The sequence below is a fragment of the Gobio gobio genome (assembly GCF_949357685.1).
Source record: "Gobio gobio genome assembly, chromosome: 14".
Lineage (NCBI taxonomy): Eukaryota > Metazoa > Chordata > Actinopteri > Cypriniformes > Gobionidae > Gobio > Gobio gobio.
This window is the reverse complement of record NC_137107.1, coordinates 8,352,450-8,379,222: the sequence shown is the minus strand read 5'-3', so window position 1 is coordinate 8,379,222 and position 26,773 is coordinate 8,352,450. Positions and strand designations below refer to the sequence as shown.

The 26,773-nt window shown below is 39.4% G+C and overlaps 1 protein-coding gene across 2 annotated transcripts in view; it reads left to right on the top strand.

The window, feature by feature from the left end:
- Window positions 1-26,773, top strand: part of sh3pxd2b (SH3 and PX domains 2B) — an 84,672-nt gene that overhangs the window by 2,414 nt on the left and 55,485 nt on the right. For both annotated transcript variants that reach the window (XM_079834023.1, XM_079834022.1), the window contains exon 2: window positions 14,451-14,531. In XM_079834023.1, the coding sequence (XP_079690149.1) occupies window positions 14,451-14,531 (81 nt within the window). The remainder of the gene's footprint in view (window positions 1-14,450; window positions 14,532-26,773) is intronic.

Genomic DNA, 26,773 nt, shown 5'->3' with positions numbered 1-26,773 from the left:
AAAATGCATCCATCCATAATAAAAGTAATCCCTACGGCTTCGGGAGGTTAATAAAGGCCTTCTGAAGTGAACCGGTGGGTTTGTGTAAGAAAAATATCCATATTTAACACGTTATAAACTATAATCACTGGCTTCCCGTAATGGCCGTATGCGAGTCTAGGGCTGCGTCCGAAATCACGTACTATGAGTAAATACTACATTTGAATGTGAACTAACTTTGCGACCGTTAAAAAAGTATGTTCTATTTAGTTTGAATGAGTGTTGTATGAATCTAATCCGGACGTACTACATCCGCCATGTTGTCTTTATCATGTGACCTAACAGCGTCAGTTGCGGCCAAGCGGCAACCTCCCGCAGTTTCTCTTGAAGCCAATACGGAAGTGCCTCAAACTGCAATTCATCGACTGGCCGCTAGAGACAGACTCCAGAAGGGAGCAGAATCTCATTGAGCCCCATGTTAAAATGGTCAACTTTAGAGCAGAATAAAACATGTTTACAGTCTGGTACAAATTGTGCTTTTGGTCTATACGGCTCATTTTGCCCTTCATGACAACTGTGAGGGGGGTGAATTTTTTTATAGCTCATTCGTTTACATTATATAAAGCCTTAAAGTTCTGCATAATTAAGGGCGTGGCCACTTCGAGTGACAGGTGGATAGCCATTTATCTGCTGTCTGTTAGTCATCGCGTCACTTAAGCTCAGCCCACGTCCCGCCTTTTTGCCCATTTTCTGTTATCCGGGAGTGACGCGCGATGACGCGCTGCCAAGATGGCAACGGCCACCATTGCGCTTCAGAACGGCTCATCAGAATCCTATGGGTGACGTCACGGACACTACGTCCATATTTTTTACAGTCTATGGTTGCGGCCCATCACCTTCATTCATAAATCGTCTCCCGTGGCCTCATGGGATAGTAAAGTGTCCATCATATGCACACTTCAGAATCTCGCCGGAAGTAGTAGGTCATCCGGGTACTTTTCGGCTACTGTTTTTCACATACTATATAGTAGAGAAGTATTCGATTTTGGACGCAGCCAAGTTCAGGCAGAAGAGTGACCTCTGACCCGACGCATGAAGAGTGACCTCTAACCTGACGCGTGACAAGTAACCTCTGACCTGACGCGTGAAGAGTGACCTCTGACCTGACGCATGACGAGTGACCTCTGACTCGACGCATGACGAGTGACCTCTGACTCGACGCATGACGAGTGACCTCTGACTCGACGCATGACGAGTGACCTCTGACCTGACGAGTGACCTCTGACTCGACGCATGACGAGTGACCTCTGACCCGACGCATGAAGAGTGACCTCTGACCTGACGAGTGACCTCTGACCCGACGCATGACGAGTGACCTCTGACTCGACGCATGACGAGTGACCTCTGACTCGACGCATGACGAGTGACCTCTGACCCAACGCATGACGAGTGACCTCTGACCCGACGCATGACGAGTGACCTCTGACTCGACGCATGACGAGTGACCTCTGACCCGACGCATGACGAGTGACCTCTGACTCGACGCATGACGAGTGACCTCTGACCCGACGCATGACGAGTGACCTCTGACTCGACGCATGACGAGTGACCTCTGACCCGACGCATGACGAGTGACCTCTGACCCGACGCATGACGAGTGACCTCTGACTCGACGCATGACGAATGACCTCTGACTCGACGCATGACGAGTGACCTCTGACCCGACGCATTACGAGTGACCTCTGACCCGACGCATTACGAGTGACCTCTGACTCGACGCATGACGAGTGACCTCTGACTCGACGCATGACGAGTGACCTCTGACCCGACGCATGACGAGTGACCTCTGACCCGACGCATTACGAGTGACCTCTGACTCGACGCATGACGAGTGACCTCTGACTCGACGCATGACGAGTGACCTCTGACCCGACGCATGACGAGTGACCTCTGACTCGACGCATGACGAGTGACCTCTGACCCGACGCATTACGAGTGACCTCTGACTCGACGCATGACGAGTGACCTCTGACTCGACGCATGACGAGTGACCTCTGACCTGACGCATGACGAGTGACCTCTGAATCGACGCATGACGAGTGACCTCTGACCCGACGCATGACGAGTGACCTCTGACTCGACGCATGACGAGTGACCTCTGACCCGACGCATGACGAGTGACCTCTGACCCGACGCATGACGAGTGACCTCTGACCCGACGCATGACGAGTGACCTCTGACCCGACGCATGACGAGTGACCTCTGACTCGACGCATGACGAGTGACCTCTGACTCGACGCATTACGAGTGACCTCTGACCCAACGCATGACGAGTGACCTCTGACCCGACGCATTACGAGTGACCTCTGACTCGACGCATGACGAGTGACCTCTGACCTGACGCATGACGAGTGACCTCTGACCTGACGCATGACGAGTGACCTCTGAATCGACGCATGACGAGTGGCGAGCATCAATGACGAGCATCAATCGTCTTCTTGATGGTAACAAATTAAAATGAATGTGTAAAATGTGTGTACCATCAGCAACAATTTTCATAGCATGCTTAAAAATAGATGCCTCGTACAGCTCTTGTATGGTTTGTTTATCCTCCAACCCTATAATTTTATGAGCTGTATGTGCTAGTCGTGCTAATTTCGGAGTTTTTAATCGAACAGTCAGATTCCCATACCAAGCAGTGATACCATACCTTATTAAACTTTCAAATACGGACTGATAAAACAAAAAACAAGATCTTCTGATTCACCCCAAACACTTTTAACCTTCGTAGGAAGTATAACCTTTGCTGTAATCTAGAGCACAGACTGTTAATGTGAGGAGACCAGCATAGTAAGTTGTCTACATAAACACCTAAATATTTGATTGAAGAAACCTGTTCAATAATGCGCACATATTTCATCACGTCTTCTTCAAATGAAATGTAACTTTATGCAAAGGACACTGAACTGTTCGTCTCATCACGACCGCGATGACACGATGGGTTATTCTGCTACACAGAAGACGATGTAAGTTAATAAATAGACTGACAATTCAAAGAAGAACGGGCAAAAATGTAACTGCTTTATTCTTTGTGTGTTAAACTGACGTGTGTCATTTGTTCAGAGACTGTAGTGCTCGCAAATGCATTGCAAATATCCTTCGACCTTTTAAATGTTCTTCCGCGTTTTTCCTCCGTTTTGTCAGTTTGTTGTTATATAGGGTTAGATTTTTAAAATGCTTAAGGTGTCCTCAACTCTTTTTTTTCTATCTCCATGGTCATATTTTTAATATTCATGTCTGTAATGAGTGTGTAGTCTGTGTTTTATTGGTTGTTGTCTCCCCACAGCTTAATTTTGTGGGGCTTTGTAAACCTGTATTAATTCTAGTGTGGATTTTTTCTACAATATTCACTCATCATGACAGTAAAACAGGGCATTGTAGTCAAACTACTGCAGTATTTCCTCTCTCAATTAGTAGAAAATGTGGTTAACACCCGGTCATGCATAGGGGAAAAAAATACCGTCATATACCGCGAAACCAATATAATTTTGAAAAATACAGTGATATAAATTTTTATTCATACAGCCCAGCACTACTTCAAATCTCAGTTAGGGTTCACCGGGGTAAAAGGTGCCTTTGATTTTATTTTCCTCTAAACCACTAGATGGCACAAAAACCTGCCTCAGCACTTCCCAAAACATCCACTTTTCAAGAAGCACGTGGAAATTTGTCTGATCTTTGACACGATCGCGGGCAGAAACGCAATTTGAATATTTTATTTTTATTTTTTATTTTTTATTGTTGATTTAAGTAGCAAATGAGAATTGATAAAAAAGAATGTTTATAATTTGAGTCAACGGTCTTCTTAATGATTTTTCTGTTCAAGATAATTAAAGCAATGGAAGAATAGGTAAAAGTATGGTATTTGGTTAGCCTGGCGTGGCCATACTCAATTCTAGACAGATTATGAGTCTGGTACCGCTCCATTGAGCTTTGATTATGGGGCGTGTTTCAACCGAGCCAGCAAAGACCTCAATTGGATAGACCCACAACCAATCAGAGCAACGGAGCGACGCGTAACGTTAGTTGTCAAATGTCAACAGAACTCAACTGCACTGTGTTGCCAAGTCCGTGTTTTTCTCCATGTCCGCGGGTTGAAGCGACCCCAATTATGTGATTATATAAACCCAGGAATGCGAATTTTAGCAGGCAACCTTGCCAAAATAACATATTTTGCCAACCAAACGCCATTTTTTTCCGGAGAACACCCCAGAAAGTTATTGTTTTGGGCTATAGTTTTGAGTAGCAATTGTGCGCGACATTGCAAAAACACTTGGCAACCCTGTCTGCACGCACGCTGGATTAAGTAACGTTACAAGAAAAAGATGAGTGTAAACGATCATTGCCAGTAATAAAATTATTTAAGGATACACAGAGTACTTACCAACACGATCATCGTTTCTGAGAGAAATAGTAAAGGTGAATGCATATACGAACAAGTTCTCCGTTTAGGATAAGAGCAAATTCAACCCAAGCTCCTTCGATGACGTGGATGATTACGTTACTGTTGATCATCTGTCCATCATCGTCTAAAGCCCGCCCTGACAATTTCATTGGTCCGAACAGTTTCTGTTCGGGCATAATTACTCCTCTATGGAGCGAGTCCAGACCGAATTGCCCAAGCAAAAAAAATTGGCAAAAAAAAATTGGCTGGCATCCAGGCTAGTATTTGGTGTGAAAGACACAATAATTAACTGGATAGTAAACCGCTACTGACTTTTAGGCCCCGTCCACATGGAGACGCGTTTAGCTGTATAGGTAAAGATTTTGTATCGTATCAGCGTTTCGTCCAGACGGATCCGGCGTTTTAGGAGCCTGAAATCGTTTTTTTTTTTTTTTTTACGGATCCCAGAGTGGATAAATCTGAAACCGACACCCTTGTGTATAACGCATCTCCAGAGAGGAATCCTTTTATTTTTAATATTTAAAAATGTGTGTGTGCTGCTGCGCATCCCTGTGTGTGTAATAAGTAGAGTGTACGCGCGATGTGCACCCGCCTAAAGGCTCATATTATCAACACGCTCTTTAAACAAAAAATACTGCACTATTGACTTAGGAGTTTGTGTTGGTCAATGGCGGAGAGACTTTTCAGTATTAGTGGCAACATCGTCACTTGCCAACGAACCGGTCTCAAGCCTGCAAAGGTTGATAGACTTGTGTTCTTGGCTAAAAACCTTGAGTAAGCAAAGCATACAGCATACATAAGCATGCAGGATCATGATCATGCTAAAGAATACTCAGTTTAGAAGTTTTATTTCATTTTGTTTAGCCATGATTATGATGATGGCCAACACTGTTTTACTTGGGCACTTTTGCTAAGAAAAGTTGACGTAAAAACAAAAGATTGTGAACCAAAATGCTTATAAGTTGTTTTATAAAAAATGTATTTATTTTAAGTTATGTTAATCAGGGGGGTTGGTGTTGTAAAGCTGCTGTTTAAATGTGTTCGGCTTTTCTGTTTACAGGAATATGTTCTCTAATCTGTTTATTAGATTTAATACAAAATAAATGAAAGTTTTATTTCATTTAGTTTATTTCATATATTTAGCCATGATTATGATGACCAACACCAACACTGTTTCACTTTGGCACTTTGGCTAAGAAAATTTGACTTAAAAGATTGTGAACCAAAATGCTTATAAGTTGTTTTATAAAAAATATATTTATTTTAAGTTATATTGTTGTAAACCAATCAGGTGGGTTGGTGTAAAGCTGCTGTTTTATTTAAAAATGTGTTCTGCTTTTGTGTTTACAGAAATGTTCTAATTTTGGAATAAAATATTAAGTGACCTTTTTGTCACTTGTAATGAAGCTTGCTTATTAGTGAAATTATTAATATCATGGAATGGTAATTATTGACTTTAGCCTGGATTGATGGCTCTCAATATCGCAACATTGGGAAAAAAATATCGCAATGTCATTTTTTTCCAATATCGTGCAGCCCTAGTTTTACCGATACGATATCCAAGTTGGGCAGTACCTGCTGATAACGGTTAATTACCAGATAGTTAAAAATAAAACTGAATCAAAACTTAAGACTCAAGGTAAAATAGTGATGAACTTTACTACAAATAAAAAAAACAGGTCCCAGAGTGGATAAATCTGAAACCGACACCCTTGTGTTTTCATGTGTACAGCCAATCCGTATATTTTGTGAAACAGTGATGTCATCACACCACCTTAGAGATAATACCCATATTTATAATGAAACAATCATATTAAAACATGATGGTACTAGTGTTGTTTTCGTCAACGAAAAGTATGACTAAATATCTTCGTCAACGAACCTTTATAACGTGACGAAAACGAGACGAGACGCAACGTAAATGCTGGTCATGTGACGATGACGAATAAAAACGAGACTAAATGTGGTTCACAAAATAAAAACTATGCTAAAATGTCTCTTCATTTTCGTTGACGAAAATGAGACGAGACGAAAAGTCGTGTTTTTATTTTGCAGTATTTCTGTGCGTCTCATTCAGGGGCTGCATCAGGTCTCACTGCGCAGACGCAGGTGACATCACTCTCTTCAAACCCCACTCGCGCGGCGTCTCCGGTGAGTGAACGGGTCCGATGGCCGGCCAGTTGGGGTTCGTAAGCCCTATTCGGACGGTAATTGTTTGTCCTGCGGTCGTAAGGTGTCTTCATCATTTACAGGGGCTAGTCAGTGATTTTATTGTCGTCTTAATACAGAATATCAGTGTTTTTCTCCCACCACCCGTGTAAAAATCTCCGGCCGAATTACCTAACTGAATTACTGTTTGACAAACACCAAGGTCGTGTGGTGCCGTCTGAATCCACATCTCTGAGTTTTCAATCACTTCAGAATTCACGGTTTATATCCTTTTTGGCCACTGCAGAGCACCGTGCGGTTGTGCTTCGATCTGGATGCATTTTAAAGATCTAGACTTTTATTACTGAAATATTGGTAAGTATTTACAAGAGCAAGATATTTCATCACCGCTCAAAGAAAGAAAGAAAAGCACGTAAACATTTGAAATGTGCCGTTATAACGGCAGCAATTATATATGTTAAAATAACCGCAGCATTATGAATACCTCATAAGCGAATAAGAGGCTATATTCACTTATTTCCACTCATTTCCATGTGGAATAAAATTACATCCTTTATTTTGAGATAAAATACAAGACAGAAAAACATTTTAACTATAATGTGGGTCTAATTTTATACATATTTAAATAATAATTTGGATATTATTTTCCTATTATTAAATTAAATATGCATTTATTCTTATTAAGACATTTGGAAAAACTTTTATTGAAGTGGAAAATAAAACGGGTGTTGTGGAAATAGATGGGGAAAAATGTGGCCACAAAAATCACAGGAAAAAACACCACAAACCTTAAGAGACATCTCAATGTTTTTATTTATTTTATTTAAATGTATGTGTGTGTCCTTTTAACATGTTTAGTTGGTAAAATAAATATGTTGTAACTTCAAATCAGAGCGTCTTCCGTGTCTGGAATGGATGTATTCTTGAGTCTAAGGTAACAATAATATAATAAGATAACCTTGTTTGAAATGGGTTTGGCTAAAAGAAGATTTTGGTTTTGTCTATAATACGTACTTATACTACATTGACTGGGTTAAATAGAATTGCATTACTAAAAAGAGACTAAAATACAATTTTCATTGAGTAAAACTTGACTAAAATGTCATCAGTTTTCGTCGACTAAAACTAGACGAAAATAGTCATAGATAATTCTGACTAAAATAAGACTAAAATGCTCAGACTTTTAGTCGACTAAAACTTGACTAGACTAAAAAGAGTATGACTATGACTAAAACTAATAAAAACTAAAATGACAGCTTGACACAAAGACTAGACTAAAACTAAAATGAAAACAGGCCGCCAAAAACAACACTAGATGGTACAAACTTTGCTAAAGTGATTGTTTTGAAGAACTTCCATAATAACATACACATTGTCACATTTTTAAGTCTTTGTGTCTTTGGGGGTAAAAGAACCTCCTCGCCACCTCATACATTTATAAGCTTTTTAAACAAAATTAACCACTTTTATGACTTATTTTCACACAAAATCTGTTGCTCCATTAATGTTCAATACAACATGTATATTTTTTCTGCAGTGATACACTGTGGGAGTAATGAAAGGCACATTTTTTCTTAAGGTGTGCCTTTAGCCCCATTGTACCCTACCATTCACTGCCATTATAAAGCTTGGAAGAGCCAGGATGTTAATTTAATATAACTCCGATAGTGTTCGGCTGAAAGAAGAAAGTCATATACACCAATTATGGGATCATTATTTTTGGGTGAACTAACCCTTTCAGTCTACATTTTGCCAGTATACGTGCTTCCAGGGAATCAAACCATGACCTAGATTTGTTAGCGGCATGTTGTACCAGTCGAGCTCCAGGAATACAAGCTGGTATGACAACCAGAAAAGTTTGACATAATGAAGTTATTTTAGTCTTAGTTACATGAGGAGAGCAATAGATGCAATTAAACTAACAAAAAAGGGAAGCAATATGTAAGTGTTGTGACTAGTCTAGTCTATCACAGTACACAAGGTTAGGGTTAGGACAAGGTTTTATTTTTTAATAAGTAGAATATAAAGTGTTAGTATTATTAGGTAACTCTTAATTTCGGTTCTGTATTTGTGTTACTGCAATTTCCAGTTAGTGTGAGTCAGTCATTTTAAAAATAATGGAGCGACCAGGTTTTACGTCATTCAGAACAAAACACCACATGAACGCAACAGCTGCCCATGTGCAGTGTTGCTACTCCTGGCAGGACGAACAGCTGGGATAGTGGGAGTTGTGTACAATCTGATGGTATCCTCAGTAGCCTTTCTCAGAACAGCGCTATGTAAAGCTAGAATCTAAATGTGATCCAGGTTTCAATGTTGTGAACAGCCATTCTGGACATCAGTTGTCCTGAGAAAAAGCTAGTGTTGCTCTCTCGGCAGAATGAGACGTAAAAAAGCAAGTCGATTACTGTAAACATCACTAATAGCCTGCGGCACATGCTCTATAAAACACGGTATTGAGTTACTACTGATCAATAAAGGACCCTTGATTTGAGATGCGTGGGAAATCAAAAAACAAAGCATTTCTGTATTGCTCAAAGAAGCAGGTCATTGGTGAAGGAGGCTCAAGTTACATCTCTTTATTTCTGTTTAGCTGTCATAAAGTATTAATCCCTTTAAGGGCCCTAGTTTAACGATCTGAGCGCATGGTCTAAAGCACATGGTGCAGGTGCGCTTAGGGCGTGTCCAAATCCACTTTTGCTAGTTTAACAACAGGAAAAATGGTCGGCGCGCCAGGCACATGGTCCAAAAGGATTGTAGGAGTGTGTAGTATTTATGAGGATCTATTGACAGAAATGCAATATAATATACATAGCAGGGCTCGACATTAAGCTTGTTCACGTGCTTGTCTGGAAAAAATTCTATTTTTTTGTGTGTGTTGTAAATAAAATGTATTCTGAAGCAATATTCTCACCAGTGTTCAATCAGCTTTGACGTATTTAAATCTGCATATTTCTGATTTTTTTACTTTTTATAAAGGGCATTTTCCCCTAATCTTATTAAATATAGGCTATGCTTCAGCTTTCCTTTTATATTCTTAAATTTAATCAATAAATTAAATTAGAATAAGACACTATAGGGCTGTTACCGATCAAATCAAATCATTTACACTGAAAAATTACAACTGCATTAAATAATGTTATGAGATTGTTTTAAATATTTTTTGAATATACAAATAAGAAAAATCCGAAAGAATGTTTAAACATGAAACTAAAACGCCAGTAGGTGGCGGCAGGTGACCGTCTGAATGAGTGAGTCATTGAGTCGATTCGTTCAAACGGCTGATTTGTTCAGTAATGAGGCAGTCTTTTGCGAGTCATTGAATCTTTGATTCAACCGATTCATTCAAACGCTAAATCATTCACTAACACATTGTTGCTGTGAGACGCGTTCTGCTGTGATCTTTGTTTGGAACTATTTTCGCTGCTGAAATAGAACAAAAAGGGTGTAAGGTGCAATAAACCAATCAGAGTCTCATCTCCCATTCCCTTTAAAAGCCAGTTGCGCTCGCACCACAGCAGATTTACTATTTACATGGCGGAATTTGCAAGTGGAAAGACTGAACGCTTCTCCAGAGAGGAATCCTTTTATTTTTAAAATTTAAAAAGGTGTGTGTGCTGCAATTTATTGGATGGGAGATGCGCTACAATATTTATTTCATTCATTAACTGAAAACAGGATGACTAATCGATTCATGGGATTTAAGAAACGATATTGTTTTGTAAAAGTGAGAATCGATTAAAATCGAGAAATCAATATTTTTTTACGCAGCCCTACTATTCACTTCAGAGTTTGTGTTTGTCAGTGGCGCAGTCGTTTTCAGTTCCTCAAAATAGCAACGCGCCAACAATGCGCCTGAACACACCTGGTTTTCAGACCAGCTCACCCATGGGTGTACAGATGAGCGCCAGTGCATTTGCTATTTAAACAACATGCCACTGCACGTGAAAATGATAACTGCGTCAGGCTGAAACTAGCAAAAAACACTTTTGTTTTGCATTGCCGGGTGTATGTTAGGGCCCTAAAAGTGTCAGGCAGAGGTCGACCAATATTGGGTTTTACCGATATGATATCTAAGTTGGGCAGTACCTGCTGATAACCGGTTAATTACCAGGTAGTTAAAAATAAAACTGAATCAAAACTTAAGACTCAAGGTAAAATAGTTGGAAGATCATTTCGAGCTACTGGGAAAACAAGTGAAAAATTCCAATTTTGGTCAAATTTGAGGTTTTCACTAAAATTAGTTCATTAAGTCCTTGTCTAGCGATCCCAATGCTCCAAATAGCAATTCAAAGTCTAAAAGTATCTTTATTTGCGCGTTTTCTGAGAGGAGTACTTTTCCTATTTTTCTCGGCTCGCTTCTGGACGACTGGCGCTTCCCCTCAGCACAAGTTTGGTATCGTTTTATAGCGATTTCATAGCGAATTATCGACAGCATGAGTCTAAATTAAAATGATCTTACTCGCGCTGACTGACAGATCCGAAGCTTGTGCACAAAGCGATCTTAATGAACCAAAAAACAGACAGTGCAGAATCCCGATATACACATACTCACAAAAATTCCAATTTCAATCAGACAGTATTTCCATATATCTATATATGTCTTGGCGAGCATTCACACATTCATTACCTCTGTTATGTCTTAAGTGAACGTTTGGTTAATTGTTGGGGAAAAACATCTGATGTGTAACATTATATTTGATCCACGGTACAGTAGGTCTTAATGTTGTATTAATGTTAATCAAACAAATGGTACCATGGGAAAAAAGTTGAATATATATTTTTCCTTTAGATATTTGGTTTTGACTTGGTGAGTGCCAAATTTGGATTACCAGGGATTTTAAGGTGATTTTGTTTCGGACCTTCAGAAAACTTTAACTCGATTTTTCCTCAAAATTGACTTTTCAGACTCTATTGACTTCAAACAGGTGTAGCTCATTCATTGTTTTGTCTGACGCCAACAAATCATACATAATTTAAAGGTTTTTTAATAGAGAATGTGAAAATAATGCGACTGATGCGACTCACCAGCACAGGTCACATATGATCTTTTTGTTCAGTCCATTGCTATGGTTGGTGTCAATCGTTGCAACTTTGCAGCGTAAAAAACTAAACTTTTATTCAAAATCTGAATGGATTATAAAGCTTACAAAGAGCACTTAATGGGCTGTCACATATCTGAGTTTATCGCTGAAAGATTATTTCAGTTATCTTAGATGCATTTACATTGTGACTGTGCCTCAGGTGCACTGTGTCTGGAAAGGTGTGAACCAAATGGTCCATAAAATTAGAATAACAAAGGAACAGCATTCCTCAGGAACTTCTTGTGGATTGCAGGATCTCCAGCGGGAGGTCCTAAAAGTATTTAGTGTTTGTAGCCCTTTTGTCTTCAGGTATAAAGTCCTGTCCCACAGAGGTTAGGATTCTTAGAAGGGTTAAGATTCTTGAAGGCCAACATGCTGATGAAGAACTGTGATAGACTACTAATTCATCTCGCCACAAGAACTCTGGTCAAGCTTACTTAGTTTATATATTAGGGAAATGTAATACATTGGCGAGCCACCCAAACAACTGCTCAGCCAAATACAGGAAAATCTATCTATCGTGATCTCACAATGTTCTGTTATAATTAATGAAGCTGTCTACACGTGTCTATGGCTGTTATACTTAGAGGATTCACGAGCGTGCGGAACCAGGTGTGTTCAGGCGCATTGTTGGCGCGTTGCTATTTTGAGGAACTGAAAACGACTGCGCCAGTGACCAACAAAAACCGGCTCTAAAGTCAATAGTGCAGTATTTTGTGTTTTATTTAAAGAGCGTGTTGTAATATGTGCCTATAGGCGGTGCACAACGCACGTACACTCTGATTATTACACACACAGGGATGCGCAGCAGCACACACACATTTTTAAACATTAAAAATAAAAGGATTCCTCTCTGGAGAAGCGTTCAGTCTTTCCGCTCGCTAATTGCGCCATGTAAATAGTGAACCCGCCATGGTGCGAGCACAACTGGCTTTTAAAGGGAACGGGAGATGAGACTCTAATTGGTTTATTGCTCGTTATTCCCAAAACACACCCATGACTCATTTAGAGACTAGGGATAACCCTTTTGAACCATGCGCATGGCGCGCCGGCCCGCTTTTTCCGTCGTTAAACTAGCAAAAGTGGATTTGGACACGCCCTAAGTGCACCTGCACCTGCACCTTGAGCTTCAGACCATGTGCTCAGATCGTTAAAATAGAAAATAAAAAAAGAACAAACTAATAAAATAACAAAAGACAAAAAATAAACCTTTTTTCACTAGGCCTACCAGCAATATAATATAAAAGGTCTGGTGTTTAACAGCTGAGGTTAACATTTAGAGATAAAAATAAATGAATAAATAAATGCAAATGTAAAATAAAACCACTGAAAATTATTGTTTTCATATTTTGATGAAGATATGCTAAAGCATAATATTTTATTAAATAAAGTTGTATTCACATTTTCTTGACAATATTGTATCACAATTACTAGTTTACATAACATAATTCTGAGAGAAAGTCAGAATTGTGAGATAAAAAGTCGGATTTACCTTTTTCATTTTTTATTCTGTGGCGGAAACTAGCTTCCATAGCCTCAACTCTGATTGGTTCTGTTCACTAGCTGGGGTGGGACTTGTGTTTTTTATTGGGCCCTTCTGCTGTTTGTTGAGCTGAAATAATTTACCATCGGATTGAACCATATTTAAGAAGGGGAGACAGGAGATATTTAGAAAACTCCTTTAACTAAATTGCATGTTTTTGTGGTTTTCATTGAACCATTTGCATGTGCCTGAAGAGTCTGAAGTGAACATAAACAGTTGAGAAAGAAATTGGATGTAAATCATTATATAGGATCCGTGCATCAGCTCTTAAAGAGACAGCAGCCTAATAAACCTGCTGCCGCCTGTGTCATTAATGTTAATCAAACAACAGCAACTACATAGAACACCTTAGCAGGTTCATAAAAAACCCTGCAACCACCCATTACACACAAACTGCATCCAAACATCACATTTTTACACAGTTGCTGTTCTTTGATACAGTACTCTCACTGTATGTTTAACTGAAGAAGTCTGTCACTTCCATATTATAATGCATTTCTGCCCATGAACACCTACTCTTAGCTTCGCATCCTTAAAGGAGGAGCTTCTAGGTGGGGATCAGGGGTTGCATTACAGTTTGACTAAACATTTAAATTCAGTCATGATGTTGTTTTGAAACCGAATGACTTATGAAGAATTGCACTGGTTGCTGTTTTCTAGGCAATTGCTGTTTTCTATGCAAAGATGAAGGGGCTGTGGTTCAAAACGCTTCAAAAGGATTATAAAAATACAATGAAAGTATCATTAAAGTGAAAGTACCATCTTCTGTCTTTTGGAGCCATCTTTGTATGAGGAATAGATCATTATTCAATAATACAATTTTCCTCCAGCTGGCTGTTAACCACTGCAACCAAATGTTTAGATCAATGAGTGAATTAGTCTGATTCATGAACAAATCATTTAGATTTGGGTCACACAAAGGACAATTTCAGTGTGTGATGGCTTAGTTTTAGTCAAAGCTGTCATATGGCTTCAGATAAAATGTTGTGCACAGGTCATTAGAGACACTTTTAGGATGCATTTATGGTGCTTCTGCATCTTAATCGTCTGCATGGAAAAAGAGCGCAAGTCCTGTTTGGAGCTAGGAGGGTCAAAACATAAGTAAACTGTAAACAGAATTGTTGTTCCCCATTGTTGGGTGAACTACACCATTAACCGATAAACTGTAAATGTGAGTTAACATTTTCTTTCTGTTTTTTTTTCACTGTAGGTTTACATCATCAAAGTGGCTTGGTCTGATGGCAGCACTGAGATCATTTTCAGGCGCTACAGTAAATTTTTCGACCTTCAGGTGAGTTTTGTACTAGTCACAGTGAATGTGAAGGAAAATATTATGAATCCAAATATTAGCATCCTTTTTGCTAACATTAGGCATAATGGAGAACTTAACCAGTGTGACTTTGCCAAGGAACCTTGATGAAGTGATGCCAGACCTTGAGTTTGATGTCATGTGCAGAACTAAAAGCTTAGTAGTTGGAGAGATCAACATGGATTTCACTGATGGCCACAAAATTGCTGAAGTTCATGTGGCAGGAATTAGATGGGCTGCTTCAGTGGTGCAACAGGAAAAGTCATCATATTCATGGCTGTGTTTGAGAGAAGTGTGTAGAAACTTACTTAAGATATAAGATAATTTGAGTATAATTATGTGACAAGACATGTGCACTGGGTTGTGCACTTTCCAATATGGCAGTGTCAGCATTTAAATCAGTTACCTTTTTTTTTTAGCTCCAATAAAACTGATTGTTTGCATGTTGGTCAATTGGTTCTTGGTCAGCGTGATCACATTTAGATCCTGACAGGCTATGTACGTTCCAGACGTCATCGAAATAAAAGTTTAACTTGAAGAAACTGACAGATTACTTGTGAGATAGATTACAATTGTACAGTTGAATAATAGTAATATTAATAATACAGTTATTACTAGGGGTTTAACGGTACACACAATTTACGGTTCGGTACGTACCTCGGTTTGGAAGTCACAGTTCGGTACAGCAGTTTTACAAAATAGCTTTTTATTTATTTTTTATTAAACAGTGGTTTACTGAAAATAATGTGTCTGTCCTTAAATGAATTCAATTATAACTAAAAGTTTCTTAAAGATAATGCTGTAAACTATATAGGGAGCCTTTTCTTGCACATTACTGTAATATTAAAGGTTAACAACAGAGACCCAAACTATTAGCCTAAATTCAGTTGCTATTTATTTTTTAACACTCAAATAACACATTTTATGCAAACATGTAAAATTCAAATTTTTTGCAATAACTTCTAAATCTAATTATACAATTATGATTTTACTCCAATTCGTTGTTGAAATAATCATTTATACGCAGTGTTATTTAAACATACATAATTAACAATCAAGACATCACTAACAGGTTCAGTGGAATATAATGAATATATAGGCTAATATAGTGCATATAAAGAGTTGATTTCTCTAGTGATCTAACAGCTGTTGACACTGAATGACTTCTGAGGTAAATGAGATGCTGCGTGACATTGTTCTCAAGCTATTTTATTGACGTCTTTCCGCGGTTGAATCACTGATTGAGTGATTACACGACATATGATATGTTTCAGTAAGTGTTAATGTATCCTCAACATACCTTCAGATGTTCATTCATGTCTATTTTTTATGAAAAGATGATCGTGTTCACTCGCGCCTATACAGTGATCAGTCACGTCAAAACGGCATTCATCGTTTGAATTTCGTGATAAAATGGACAGAATACTTAATATGTCCGTGTGGGAACTAGGATTGAAGTGTGTTCCACGCTTAAACCAAGCCGACTGTTAACTGTTATAGATTGCATTGGGAACCGTTCGGTACACACGTACACCGTACCAGACGCCCTGAACCGAAACGGTTCGGTACGAATACGTGTACCGTTACACTCCTAGTTATTACTAATACTGTACTATGTGTACGCCGCTAGATTAACTGAGACTTGTTACAGCACTTGAATGCTGTTGCCCCTTGTTTGTTTAGTTGCTTCTATTGCTCTCCTCAGTTGTAAGTCGCTTTGGATAAAAGTTTGATTAAATGAAATTAAAATGATTAAATGCAAATGTACTTTATTACTTAAATAATAACTTTAAATTTTAAGTTTTTAAGGAATATAATTTTTTTTATTTCATACTATTTTAAAGGTAAATCAAAAAATAAAAGGGAATTGTTAATTTTCATTTAATTAAATTTTTAAAAGATTAACTAAATTGTTATTTGATTACCACTATTTTTGAAAATAATTTTGTATTAAATCATAAATCCAGAAAAACTGAAACAGACAGAAATTCATAGGTCTATATTATTGTAAATATTTTAAGAAATTATTAAATTGTTACAGTTTAAAAAAAAATATATATTTGTTAAACTTTTAAAGTCACCATGAAATCAAAAGTGACGATTCTTATTTTTATCATAGAATATTGCAGTATTTATTTAAATTGATTTATCCGTGTACATCATTATTATTTTTTTAATTAATGTGCCTGAAAAAATCAAGTTTTGCTGTGACATCTCTTCTCTAATGACGTGTTACTGCGCGAGGGCGGGACAACCTGTCACTCACAAGAGATCCCTTCAATAGCAAACCACAACCATCCAATCAATTCACCATGGACAAAATCAAGTCCCGCCCTACAATTTTTTACAGTTTGACTCTGATATATGTCACAACAGAGAAAAAAAGACCATTTCAACTTCCATGTCATTACGTTTCCCTGAATGTTTTGATTCATGAGGAACTTCATGAGTTGTGCAATGGCATCTGGTACCTCTTACAAGTTAGTCATCTCATTTTTTTACATAAAAAAACAGAGATTTATCTCATTTGAATCTGAAAAAAAAAAAAAAGATTCCCTACTCCTTGAATAATATAGTAATACTAAAATAGCCCGGATGGAATCTTTTCTGAGCCAATATTGATTTAATTTTGATTAATTTCATTATTTAATCATATATTGTTAGTCATTCAGTTTACATATTTAAACCATTGACAGCCCTAATTAGGATGAATGTAAACTCAAGATCAGGTGGTCATTAACAGTATGACTTAAGGAAGTGAGTTGTTCTTGAGAATGAGATCACCAGTTTAATGCCTAATATAAATTCCTCACAGATCAAGGCACTAAACTTCAAGGCTTGCGAGAGAATAAATTCATCTGAACTTCTTGTCTGGTGGTGTACAGCTGTGCTGACTCTTCTTCTCTCAAATTATAGCAGCCAAAATCTTGCAAACAGTTTAACGGAAACCCACTATTATTAGAAGCACTTAGCACAACTGAAGCTATTCACTAAATTTGTGCAATTGGAGGTGTGCCACAGCTTCCTGAAAATGTTGCAGGATCTGTTCTCTACTGGGCAACTCCATAGAAATGTATACCATACCATGGAAAAATCAAGCAAATGAACAAAAGCCCTTCAACTAGTTTATTCATAGGTCAAAAAATTTAGCGAGATAATGGGTTATTTTTTTATATTGTAATATTATAATAATTTTAATAATTTATTGACGACAAGAGGTGTGAATAAATATTAAAACATTTTCATACAGCCATGTTTTTCAGAAGTAAAATTTGTACTATTCTTTTTTTTTTTAAATATAAAAATCTAAAGGAAGTTCCCTTTCGATGGAACTCAACACCGTGTCAGATTAAAGCGTGAGTGCCAACACACCAACGAAATTGGCCTTGATGTAGTCAGGTAACGACCAGTAAGCAAGTCAGCTAGACTATAAATAGATGTGCAAACATACGTCATCATGTTCTTTGTCTTTAAGAAGCCGCTTCTTTTGATGTGTGTGTCATTGTTTGTCCTTAGATTTCATTGGTTAGGAGTTTCTGGCAGAGGATGATACACGCGATTTGTGCGTCCTTTGTTTGGGAGTGGAGTGGAGCATGCTTGAGAGAGGTGGCTGGCTACATTGTGAGCATTTTTTGCTGTAAAAGCTCCACTCTCGCCGGGCTCTCTTTGATGATGCAGGGAGACTGGCATCTGCATCCTGTGGTTCAGGTCCTGCGGCTGCTGAGGCAGCTCTGAGATTAAGATCTTGGGGATCGCAGGTAGCAGAGAGATCTGAGACAGGAATTCCCCTTTCTCAGTCTTCACCTGCTAACTCGGGAGTTCTCTGGCCAGCTCTGCAGCTTCTACCGGTCTGCCTGAGAACATAATAATGGACCGATCTGACTCCGTGGAGTATAATGTGATTGAAGTTGAGGTGGAAACAATTAGTGAGGCCACTTCCTTCTACACCCCTGTGTATGAGAAGCTGCTAGAAGTGTTGAACCACACCACAGCCAGACTGAATGGACTGGGAGACGGACAAACTGGAAATCGCCTATGGGAGACTCAATAAGTAATATCTGTCGGTTCACAAACCAGTGAGTCTTTTTTCCCGATCTCCATCAAGGAGTTTTGAGATATCATACTCATCTCACGTTGTTACATCTCATGTCTCTATTATTCAAATAAAATGTAACTAAGCGAGTTTGGGCACGAGAAGATGCCCTGGGTCAAAGAGACGCTTGAGAGCCATCTCTCCCTGGGTGTGGCATCTTCTTTTTACCCACTAAGTCGTGTCAGACCACATCACGTCAAGTAGGGTAAGCTGTACCCAGTGGCAGGCAAAGCCGGCGGGGCCTTGCACACTATGGCAGTGGTGCAGGCCTACCAGGTGGATTTGTGGAAGGACTTTGATCCGGGTGAGTCTGTCTCCAGAGGCAGTTCTTGAGCTCCGCCATGCCATGGATTTAGCCTTCTGTGCCACCAAGTGGATGGCCCACACTATTGGCATTCTATGGCTGTCATGGTTGCCACGGAGTGGCATTTGTGGCTGAATCTTTCAGGGATCAGGCAGAGAGATAAATTACTCTACTTGACTTTCCAGTTTTTCCATTTGGCCTCTTTGGCACTGCAGTTGAGACAGTAAGTCGAGAGGCTCAGAGAGGCAAAGGTTCAGTCGGCTGCATTCGCGAAGTATATTCCCCACGTGTCTCTGGTCCTTCAGGTCCAAAAGAGCCTAAGGACACCAACCAAGCACCAGAGGTTGGAGAGATGGTCAAAAGGCTAGCATGGCTGCCCACACCCTGCCTCCGAGGAGTCGAGCTTCAAAGCGGCGTGCCCTCACGAGGTCCAGAAGGGATCTCAGAGAAGTCTTAGATAAAAAAAGATGGACCCCTTCCTGGCCCCCATTAGGTTGGAGGTGACAATTGGACATAGATGTAGCTTGTTGCACAATTGTTTTCAGTGAAGCAGGAAAAGGTGGATTTATCAGCAGAGAGGTGTGAGAATCGTCATTTTGCTTTTTAACTGCCCCCTCCAGCATTGCTGGAGGAGAGAGTGTATGTCTAGATGCTTCCTTGTTGTATGCTCCCTGTCGTAGTGGCGACAGAGTTGAGATAATCGATTGAGAACCTGGAGTTGGTAATAGCCTGCTCTCTTCCAGTTGGGAGATGTAGGCAGATGCGGCTGCAGCTGAAACCCCATATTTATTTATGTTAGTGGTTTTGAATCTCTTTTATTGCCATCCTTGTTCATGCATGGTTATGAAGTCCAAAGTGGTTGTAGCTTAGAGTACAGAGTGCTCAGCCTGGTGGTGGTAGCAGTGCAGTGGCCTGCCCTCTTCCAGACTGGAGTTGTGGTGGATGCAACTGTAGCTGTGGCCCCTTTAATGCCAAGCTTATCGCTTCCTTTGCTGAGCTCCTTCAGCACTATGAGCTGAAGGTGTGTTTCCTAATGAATAGGATTGTAGTAGAATTTGTGGCATTGCACTGTGTGATTGGGATGGTAGAGTTATAAGAAACCTTCCCTCTTCCATGGAAGCTTTTGGCGGATGTTTTCATAGCTGCGGCATCCCTAGCTGGCAACAAAGTAAGTTCCCATTTAGTTTTTTTTGCCCCCCTTCAACACTGAATGTAGAAGCTTCCTCAGAGCTCGCAAGGTACAGATTGGACAAATAGGTAAAAGAACAACCAACTGTCATCGCTGTGTGACGTCAGCAGGCTTATTGCTAGAGCTCTCCATATAAAGCAACCTTTAGCCAATTAGGGCAAATAACAGAGAGGAAGCAGGCCATTTGTGGCAGCCCACATTGTCAGTTGCCTGTCTAGTTTGTTCTGCATTTAGTAGCCTGTACTATCATGTTGGCTTTCGATCCTAAGGCCAGTGTCGATCCTGCCCTCTGCACTTCTATGCTATATTGGAGTACCAGTGTAGGGGTAAGGCGCTGACCAGAGTTGTATATCTAGAACGGACTGCCCTGTTAACACTGAATGTGTTGACCACATCAACATATTCCACTATTTGTCCACGCCTGAGGCCAGCGGATGAGAGCTGTAGTGGTCCCTTGGGGGTTACAATAGCATGCCCTCTTCCATTTGGGAGATGTAGGCGGGTCCGCGGCCCCCATGGTTTATGCCCCCCTCAGTTGGGTTGCTTTTAGAGTCTGAGAGATTGGGTTCGGCTCGGTTGTAAGGATACCTGCACTTTTCCATTTGAAGTTGTTGGTGGTCGAGTTCCACTTCCTCTGCTACCCCCTTCGGTGTTGTGATAAGGCAGGAATAGCGGTAGAGTTAGAGCTATTGCAGCGCATGTTTAGTCTGTCGTCTGTAGCAACCTGCCCTATTCTATTGAAGTTGTCGGCTGGTGTGATTTTGGTGTCACTTTCTCTGATGCCCCCTCAGCATTGTGTTTAGACTGAAGGGAAGAGATTCATGCTTCCTGCTGGTTTAGCAGTAGAGTAAAAGGTGTTGGACCCACTTTATATTAGGTGGCCTTAACTACTTACCCATACCACAATACCTGTCCCTAACTTTACCCTTAAACTTACCCATACCACCACACCTGTCCCTAACTTTACCCTTAAACTTACCCATACCACCACACCTGTCCCTAACTTTACCCTTAAACTTACCCATACCACCACACCTGTCCCTAACTTTACCCGTATCCCACCTCAATATCAGCTAAAGTGTTTTGCAATACAATATGAACACAATAAATATATTGTACTTATTTTTTGATTTAAGTACATAGTAGTTAAGTCCACCAAATATAAAGTGGGGCAGAGGTGTTTATCTATGTAAGGACAGGAACTCCTGTCCTCATCTATTGAAATTGTTGGTATGTTGCAACTGTGTCCCCCACGTAGTGAGGAAAAGGGAACCATCCTTTCCTTCCTGGCCCTGTCTTAGAATTGTGCTTATTCACATCCTTTTGCCAGGCATTTGGCAGTATGACGGCATTGGTATTGAAGTTCCCATAGCGTCAATCTGACGCAGTATTGAGTTCCATTGAAAAGGAACATCTTAGGGTTATGGATGATACCATATTGCCATAAAATGTTTGTGGTACTCAGCATTATACTAAAATGCTGTAGATGGAGCTTATCTTCTACTAAAACCAAAATATTCAACGTCACTTCATATCAAATCGCCTGGTTATGATGAAGCGGAGAAACAATGCTCATTTGTTCACCATGATGATTCATATAAATAGCTAACCACTGAAATAAAATAATTTGTTGTGATTATTTTGACACAGGTTGTGATTAGAAATGCAGTATGATAATAGAGTTAACATCATCCTCATCTTCAGTACTGCATTTAAGCTGCATTTAAACAAGTGGTGTTTCGTTGTCGTCATTGTCATTCACTTCCATGGGCTGAATTAATTTTTCGTTCTTTGTGGTGTCTATCCTATGACCGCTTTGGTGACTATTTCCTCAACTTTTCCTCAATTTCTCTCACTCTCTGCCACTTTTATTTCTTCCTGAGTTGTTGAACTCTTGTGCTGATGCAGCACATAGCAGCAATGAGGCAGGGCATGCAGAGAGTAAATACGACAACCGCTAATGCATTTCAATAGTGAATCAGATCTTATGACACGGTCGTCTGAATGTGGTTACGCCGTTTCCGTTTCCGTTTTTTTTTTTTTTTTCGTATTCGGGGGTTTAGAGATTTGAGAATCTCTTTGCAAATGGTGGAACACACTCTTTCATTCATGCCACAATTTTTAGGGATTGCGAGTTTTAACTAGTATTTGATTAAAGGCATCACAGTGAAGAATTTCTTTAAGTTCAATTAATCTTTCATTACACAATTTTATCTCTGCTCTATAAGTTAAAAATAAGTACACTTTAGCATATTTTTAAAAGAGTATAGCTACTTATTATAGAAGTAAATAATTTATTTAAGAATTTCATTTGCTTACTATTGAAATAACAATAGTTTATGCATAATTACATGCACCTAACCCTAAATCAAACCATAACCCTGTGGTAAGTACATGTTAATTCATATTACTCAGTATTTCAATGTATAGTTAAACTGTAACACAGACACCTTAAAATAAAGTGTAACCAAACATTGTAATGAAAGTTTACTCTCTTTAAATATACATTAGAGGCCTTTCATTTCCTTAATATTATATTATCTACAATTAAATTTTTTTTATTTATTTTTTGTAAGATGTAAGATTTGAAGTACACAAGTGCACATTGAATACAATTAAGTTAATTCTTTATCACAAGGTACGCTTGCAGGGAAAAGTGTGGACACATCTACTCATTCTTAATTATTACTTTTCCCACATTTTAGAATAATAGTATATACATTATGAAATAACACAAATAGAAAGTTATTATGTAGTGAACAAAAAGTTCAAACTATAGTATATTTAAGCTGTGAATTTGACTAGATTCCAGCCCTGCACAAATCTGGACACCCTTTCAACCAACCAGTTTTGTAAAGATATTTGCATGTAGACATTATATTTGCCCACAGAACTCATTTTAAAGCATTTAAAGTTTTTGAGACCATGATAAACATAAATTCAGCTGCATGTCAGCAGCTTACTTGTCCAAACAGCTCAAGTTTTGTTGAACACAAGCTCAGGCGTGGCTCTCAGACATATGGATGTGATTAGCATATGTGAACTCCAGAGAGACGTATGTCTGCTCTTCACATGAGATAGACTGCTGTCATGTGGGGAGGGTTTTTTCTCTTTGTTCAGCAGAGGAAGAACTGATTGTATGGATTTATCATAAAGGAATTTCAACTCCTCCTGTAAACAACATTTTCTGGAGTCGTGTTCTTGGCAGCTTTTACTTGTTTTCTTCTCAGACTTTTATTGAAAACACTGGGTCTCATTCACTAATAATTATGCAAATGATTCATATCTATACACACAGGAGAAAAAAATTAATGAGCCTAATTCACAACACGTATGTACGCACATGAATTTGTTCTTAACCTTGTTCTAATGTTAATGAATTTGGATTATTCTGAATGAGCAAAGTCATTAATCTGCATAAAACACGCCTAAACCATTTCCAGATTAGAAAAACAGAAGATGCTTTCTGAAGAAGCTCTTTTGCTTGCGAGCAAGAACCTCGAGCAATGCCAAGGTAAACACCCTTTACATACCCAGATTACAGACCTCTAATACCAGCTGTGTGTCTGCGTTATGCAGCTCAAGCTATATTGCACATTCTCTTACTCTTTTCCTGTGTGTCTGTAAGGCCACCCTGAGTTTGTAATATTTACGTACATGTGGTTCCAGTTGCTCCTTCCTTTTCCTGGCAATTTATAATACATTTTAGTATGAAACTTGTTGATGAATCATGATTTTTTCATGGAAATGTTCATACACAGACTTCAGACTTTATTTTGATGGTTCCCTTTGAACATTTTGTTGACTATAAGTAAATTTGCAACTACATGTTTACTAACTCTCATTAGATTATTAGTAGACAGTCTGCTTAATATCTGTTAACTCTTTATTGTGAAGCTCCCCAACTGACTATAAGTAAATTTGCAACTAAATGTCAACTTTATTCAAACCCTACCAGTCTACTAATAGTCAACTAAAGGTCTTTACCCTCTGAGTCTGAAATTTTCGCATGTGTTTTTTCGTATTCGTGATCCGAAACATTTGTCACGCACAGAGACCTTGCACGCTGAGTCCGATGCGTATTAATGAATGCGTTACGGAAAAAAACGCAAAATAATACAAAATGCCGTCTTCAAGGAGTGAGGATGAGTATTTTTGATACAATAATATTTGTATATATAATTGTAGGTATCTGAGCACTGGCGATTCATTCACCAGCATTGCCAGCAGTTTTAGGTTGGGCATCAGCAGTGTAGATGGGAAAAACGGATGCGAAAAACGCAGAAAATCGAACCTGTTCCGAATTTTTTTTTTACGGACGAAAGTTTCGGAGGCAGTGTTCAAGCGTGATTGACATAACGTGAGATCGAATTGATTTTTTGACGTGCAAAAATTTTGCATGTGAATTTCGGACTCCGTCTCACTGTAATGAGAGTTAGTAGACATTATGGCTACACGATTCATCGAAATCGAACCGCAATTACGATTTGGCATATGTGCGATTATGAAACCGTAAAGGCTGCGATTTTAAAGGGTAACTAAACCCCTGCTCAGAGCTTAACTCCACCCACTGGCAATTTTCAAAAAATGCAGGAAAAGTGGGCAGAGCCCGGCGGACACAGAGGGGACGAACCGAGGGCGGGGCTGAGCGGAGGGCGTGCACCTGAGACCCGCAGGGAAGGGTTGATTGACAGCTGTCAGACTCGCGAGTCGCAAAGATGGAGAATGACTGGAGTGACGCCAGCTTTGCAACAGAGCGGTCATTTCTCCTACCTTCACCTGAAGTGGAGGAGGGTGGATTGTCTGTAGACATAAACCCGGAGCCTTATCAATGCGAGCCGCTGCTCAAACTGCGTTAACTCCCGATGCCGACGATGCTAGTGAAGCAGCCGCGCAAGAGAACTGACCTAATCTATCTGCGTCCGTGGCAACCACTTGCGTGTCAGGGTTTGAAAGCGCGTCTCATGTGTGAAAATGATCTGTACACATGACGGGCGGCAATAAAATCGCAAGAAAAGCCTGACGTGTACTGACAACTTCATTATTTAACCGTATTTTCTTCAATACAATGTTAAAGCAAGTGTCAAGTGAGTTTCATTCATAATGTTTACTTCATGTAACATGACAGTTCATACTGGAGTGAAGCCGTTCTCATCATGTGATTGGGGGAAACATTTCTGAGGGCGTGGTGAGCTCGTGCCAGGGGCGCGGATAGTGAGCCGTTGGAGGTACCATCCTACGTCACGATGTACCACAACGTCCAATAGGAAAATTCAACTGCAGTAGCCACCGTTCAACCTTAAGAGGGCAGCACTTTGGCGGTTTTACACCATATTTTATAGAATTAAAACACTTTATACTCAAATGTCAAAACATTTACTCGAATCAATGAACAGCATTAATAAAGCCCCAGTATTACAGATCATTAACTAAAAAAAGTTGGTTTAGGGTTTAGTTACCCTTTAATGAAATAAATACATGCGCAGTGTGTTCGTGAAGAGTTGCTCTGTGATCAGTAGTAAACGCTGCTCCGTCTGAAAGCACTGCGAGTTTGAGTCGCTTATAACATGCGTTTGAAAAAACAAAGAAAAAACGACTTTTATAACATTTTAACTCACTTCATATCGTCAGTCGAGTGTTTGATTCTTCCTTTTTATGAGCTGGTTCTAATCACAGAATGAGGTTGACGATTGTGATATAGTGAAGAAGTCTATGTCGATTAGCACTGCATTATAATCAGGGCTTTAAAACGGAAAAAAATATCAATCGGTTCACTCCGAGCAGAATCGATATTATAGCGTTTCCGTTTTTGCGTTCCTCAATAAACATTACTGTTCCGAAAACGGTTTGATTTAAAAAAATACCGGTTAATAACGTTATTTTAATTTAGCCTATACTTTAAACAAATATGTATAAATAGACTTATTTTCACTTAATAATAATAATATAACGCATGGTAATTAAACTTGAATATTTATTTCATAAAATTTTTAAAACCACAACAGAAATACATGCATTAATTACAAAGCATAATCAGCGGGACAAATATTGACCTGTTTTAATGGAGCGTTAGACAATCGAAAGTGGCCCTCTATATGCCTAATTCTTTTCAGAAGAGTGATAACATTCTTTGTACATCACTTTTTTTCAACACGACTTGTTTTAAAAATTGCATGAATAAAGAATAAATAAACTGGATAACCATTGCTCTTTTAATGCACCGTCAACTGCTAATTTCAAAGCAAACACTGCGCAACACGTCCTTGCATCACATAATCAAATTCAGTCAGCTAATAAAGCTTGATCATTTAATGCAATATAACATACCATTTAATACAAAGCATCAACCGTCTATATAGAAAACATTGACCTGACCTGCTGGGGAAATATGGGGTCCGGGGTCCTTTGCTGAGGGCTGTCCGGTCCCTGTATGACCGAAGCAGGAGTTTGGTCCGCATTGCCGGCAGTAAGTCAGACTTGTTCCCGGTGCATGTTGGACTCCGGCAGGGCTGCCCTTTGTCGCCGGTTCTGTTCATAATTTTTATGGACAGAATTTCTAGGCGCAGCCAGGGGCCGGAGGGTGTCCGGTTTGGGGACCACACGGTTTCGTCTCTGCTCTTTGCGGATGACGTTGTCGT